Source organism: Phalaenopsis equestris, unplaced genomic scaffold (assembly GCF_001263595.1).
Source record: "Phalaenopsis equestris unplaced genomic scaffold, ASM126359v1 Scaffold231115, whole genome shotgun sequence".
Classification (NCBI taxonomy): domain Eukaryota; kingdom Viridiplantae; phylum Streptophyta; class Magnoliopsida; order Asparagales; family Orchidaceae; genus Phalaenopsis; species Phalaenopsis equestris.
Window position 1 is genome coordinate 1 of NW_018249085.1, and position 4,507 is coordinate 4,507.

The window sequence follows — 4,507 nt, forward strand, 5'->3', positions numbered from 1 at the left end:
AAGCTTATCTACCTTCCATAAGCGGATGACAGAAGCTAAATCAATCAGGCCAATGACTGCAGTTATGATGATCACTGATAATATAACATTGGGAGTGTAGTAGAAAAGTGGCATCAGAAACACCATAGTTATGAGCACAACAGATGCCATCACTAAGTTAGAGACTGCTGTCTTAGATCCTGCATTGTAATTCACTGCCGATCGAGAAAATGATCCTGAAATTTTTCTCTAATGTATTTAGGGAAATCATGCAAAAAAAAAAAAAGTGTTTTGATGCTAAATATATGGTTTTTAATGGCTTGGACCTGTGGTTACATAGCATGAAGTGCAGGAGCCTGTCATGTTCATTAATCCGATCGCCATCATCTCCTTATTTCCGTCCACTTGGTAGTTTTTCAGAGATGCAAATGTTCTACCAACTGCTATCCCTTCCTGTAAAACAAAGATGTCATTTTGGTTGGTGATTGGCAAATATATGAAGAAAAAGTTGGCGTGTTTGGTGTGAACTCACTGTAAGAGATAGGATTCCTGTCATAATTCCTGTTTTAATTGCAAGGGCTAAGTTGGAGCCATGGAAGTTTAGCATATTGGCAGAGGGCGGGTTCACACCTTTCTGCAAGTGCCCAATCTGTTCACAAAAATGCAACCAGTTGTATAAATTGGCTTCACTTTCTCTCCCTCCCACCTTCTACATAGATAAATAATCTATACATCTATCTATATATATCTATATATATCTATATATATCTATATATATAAAGCCTTGAGCTATTGGCTTTACTCACGGATTTGATACCATGTCTGTGACCTTTGAGAGCAAAGACAATGATGGTTGATAGAATCACAGAGGCCAAAGGCGTTGCTGCTGATACCCAGAAAAGCTTAGGCCTCCTCAAGCCCTGCATCATGTTTCATTTAGATGAGGAGGCATTTTGCAGAATATAACAGAAGTAATATTAATTAGTCCTAATTTATTAAATAAGTTAATTATTTAAGATCTAAACCTTTTTTTTTCCCTTTTACAAGATCGATTTTCTGTTTTGTTATTTTTAACTTGAAACAATTTTTTATTGCTATTTTGGTTTGCTATAAGCTGATTGATCAAATGGTCCATATTTTACATGCAAACTTCCAAGATTATAAGTAAAATGTTGGGCATTTCAGATTTGGGGATTGTAATTCCATGATCACCTAAATGGATTTATAGGTTTAAAAGTTTAAGTAAGATATCATCTTTAAGCCCACTTAAGTTATAGCATAATAGGGGATAATTACATAAATAGCACTCAAGGTTTTGGAAATCGGATCGAACATCAATTCAGAAAAATGAAATGTTCAAAGTTCACTAATTTGACCGGATTTAAACTAGATAACGTGATAATTAATAAATATAATAATTAATTAAATATAATCTAAAATAATAAAATAATAGAAAAATTATTAAATAAATAAAATTCATTTCATAAAAAAAAATGCTCTCTTTCATAAGCTAATTGATTCTATTCACAAAAAAAAAAAATAATAATAATAACCCTATAAAATTTTATATTCTCTCTCCTTGTAGCCCTCAGATATATCTATATATATAATGTTGGATATGCCTGCAGATTTAATCATGATCCGGAAAATGTCAAAATTGACCCTTTAGAATTGAAGTTGCTTTTTGAATTCGGAAACTGGGTGGCATGTGTAAACTATAAGAAAAAAATATAAAATAATATAGATATTTTTTTGAAGATTAAACCAGTTCTCCAGTTAGCCGGTTGAACAACCAGTACAACTGGCTCTGGGCGGTTCATATTTAGAAATGATTTCTTGTGTGGTTCGAACTGAACTAGCCACCGGTTCAAAGTCGAATCGACCGGTCCGGTCTGATTTTTTAAACTTAGATATCACCTGAAATACTGTAATTTACAAAATCTAACGCCCAAGTGATATTTTTTAACTATCAAACCGATATATTCTCTCGCGCGGACGATCAAACCATTGAGAATTTGATAAAAATGAAAAATATGGGTTGGGGTTTTATCATAAATTTTGAAAATTTTGAATAAATTTTGATATTTGAGAGTGTTGAAAAATGGATGAAAGACGGTGCTAGATTTGGAAATAGCAATGTTCAGGTGCTACGTAAGTAAATGCCCCGTTGTTTTAACCATACATGAAAATAATTATAATGATACTTTGATTGACTGGGTTATATAAATACAAAGGAGTATTACATATTATTATTAACTTGATACGGCAGAGTCATATTGATAATATAATTATTGGCCTCTCATTTATTTCAATACAACCTCAATTGAATAATGCCCTTGTGTCTACAATGATTGAAGATAACTCCATGAAAATCACATCAATTTTATCTCAATATGAGATAAAAAATAAAATAAAATACATTTTATAACAAGAAAACCTTGTTATCATAATATTATTTCGACAGTTACTATTAGTATATTTATTTTAATGGACATATTCTAACTCAGTAAAGAAATTTAGAAGTAGGAAGCTTACAATATGCCTTGTTATCAAAAGCAAACCTAGGAAAGCGCAGCCCATGACAACAGTCTGCCATGCCCACTGCAAAGTACATTTCATAAGATTTATATTAGAAAAAATATAATCTAAATTAAATACTAATAGTGCATTCAAACTTCTAACTAATTTGATTTGTAGGAATAGATATACCTCTGTTCTATGTTCGAAAACTGAAAGCATGACTGGTACAAATTGCATCTGAGTTGTGAAGTGAACAATTCCAAACAATCCCTTAAGCTGTTGCAATGCTACAATGATTGCCGCTCCTCCCATGAAACCAATTAGTGTCGGTTTCGACAAGAAATCCACAATGAAACCCAACCTATAACCCATATTGCTAATCATTAAGATCTTCTTTTAATCAAATCTACTATGAATTATTGTTATGTTAGATCTCAGTTGTGAAAGATAATAGTCATTATTTGTTAGTCTAGCTAGTATTACTTATTTTCATTAATATCATGGTAAGACTTCACCATAATCTTTCAAATCTAATCATTTTGGTGGTCAAGAAATACTTCTCTACAAATGTTGGGAAAAGATTATATACATCTCACATGAACAGAAGTTTTATGCACAAATAGAGTGGGTATGGAAATTTAAGGAGAAACTTTCACCTGAGGAAGCCTAATGAAGCTTGGAATAGACCAGCAAAGAATGTGGCAGTAAAAGCTAGCTGGAGATAAAGGGTTGGTTCGTTTTCAGGAGACACAGCCTCTCTAAGCATGGATCCCATTACCAGAGATGCAATCGAAACTGGGCCGACTGCAAGATCTCTCGAGCTCCCAAAAACTGAATAAATCAATGGCGGCACAAAACTTGAATCTAGGAAGAGACAAGAAGAAAAAATAAAAATTTTTAGCATAGTCTTGGTTTCATAATCATATTTGAAAAATTCTTATGATAGCCAACAAGTTGAAATATCAAATAGAGTGCAGAAACAGCACTCACATAAACCAATGATTGGTGGCAGATTTGCAAGCTGGGCATAACTTATACCCTGCATATTTTATCATGAAGTTATTTTTAACATATAAAAAAATTAAAATAGAAATAACAAGTTGAATTACTTAATCCGGGCTTAAATAAAAATTAGCGTGGATGTCTATAATAAAGTTCTAGTAACAGTTTGGCTCCTCCTAAAAATTATCAGTGAATCTCTAATTCCAAAACCAATCAGTTTCCTCTTAAATTCTTGCCGAAGCAGTTGAAACAAGCCAAAAACCAAAAATACTAACATAAGTAATTAACCTAAAATCGAAAACCATGTTTCAGGGTTAAAAACTATGCTTTTCATCAAAATGCTGAAAAGAAAACAAATAAAACAAAGTAGGTATTGAGCATACCTGTGGGATTGCCAAGCTAGCAATAGTCAGTCCTGAGATTGCATCAGACTTAAACAGATGGAGATTGTACTCAGAACCCCATTGAAGAATTGGAAAGATGTATTGAAGCGCAAGAAGTATTTTTTTCTTAGGTGGCTGGTTTTTGAACTGATGTAGAGGGTCATCCGGGAAGAAGACCTCTCCTAGTTCTTTCTTCAAGCCCTGTAGAGCCTTATTTCTCTGTGGGAAAGAAACCTTGTGAATGTGCAGAGCTTCTATACCTTGCCCTGAGCTTGAAAGAGATGTTTCAAGATCTGGGATATCTCTGAAGCTGTCTGTTCTATTGAAGTTCCCAACCATGGCTCTCAATATTGAGCAGTGGAAGAGAAGAAGATGGAAGTAATGAAATGGAATGTTGAAGAGAGTTGCAGGAATTGAGAGAAGAAACTTGATATTTATAGAGAGGGAATTATGGATTCTTAAGCAAAGCGGGTTGTGTTTAGTGCTGCGGGTAGGACAAAAGTTGTTCAAATTGGGACGGTGAGTTTGCCTGTCATTACTGTGTTATGGCCCAACGTTTTAAATCCAAATTTTCATTTTTTGTTCAATCTCATCAGCAAGTTTTTATTTTTTTATTTTTTTTT

General features: G+C 33.4%; 1 protein-coding gene across 1 annotated transcript; it reads right to left on the reverse strand.

Moving 5' to 3' along the window:
* Window positions 1-3: 3 nt before the first annotated feature.
* Window positions 4-4,329, reverse strand: LOC110038112 (probable sulfate transporter 3.4; the record flags this gene model as incomplete). The annotated part of the gene is made up of 9 exons (XM_020742883.1): window positions 3,885-4,329; window positions 3,490-3,538; window positions 3,156-3,363; window positions 2,689-2,860; window positions 2,515-2,580; window positions 786-899; window positions 512-628; window positions 306-432; window positions 4-215 (listed from the first exon to the last, which is right to left on the reverse strand). Coding segments are annotated over exons 1-9 (1,404 nt in total), but the record flags the coding sequence as incomplete, so codon positions are not given.
* Window positions 4,330-4,507: the final 178 nt, after the last annotated feature.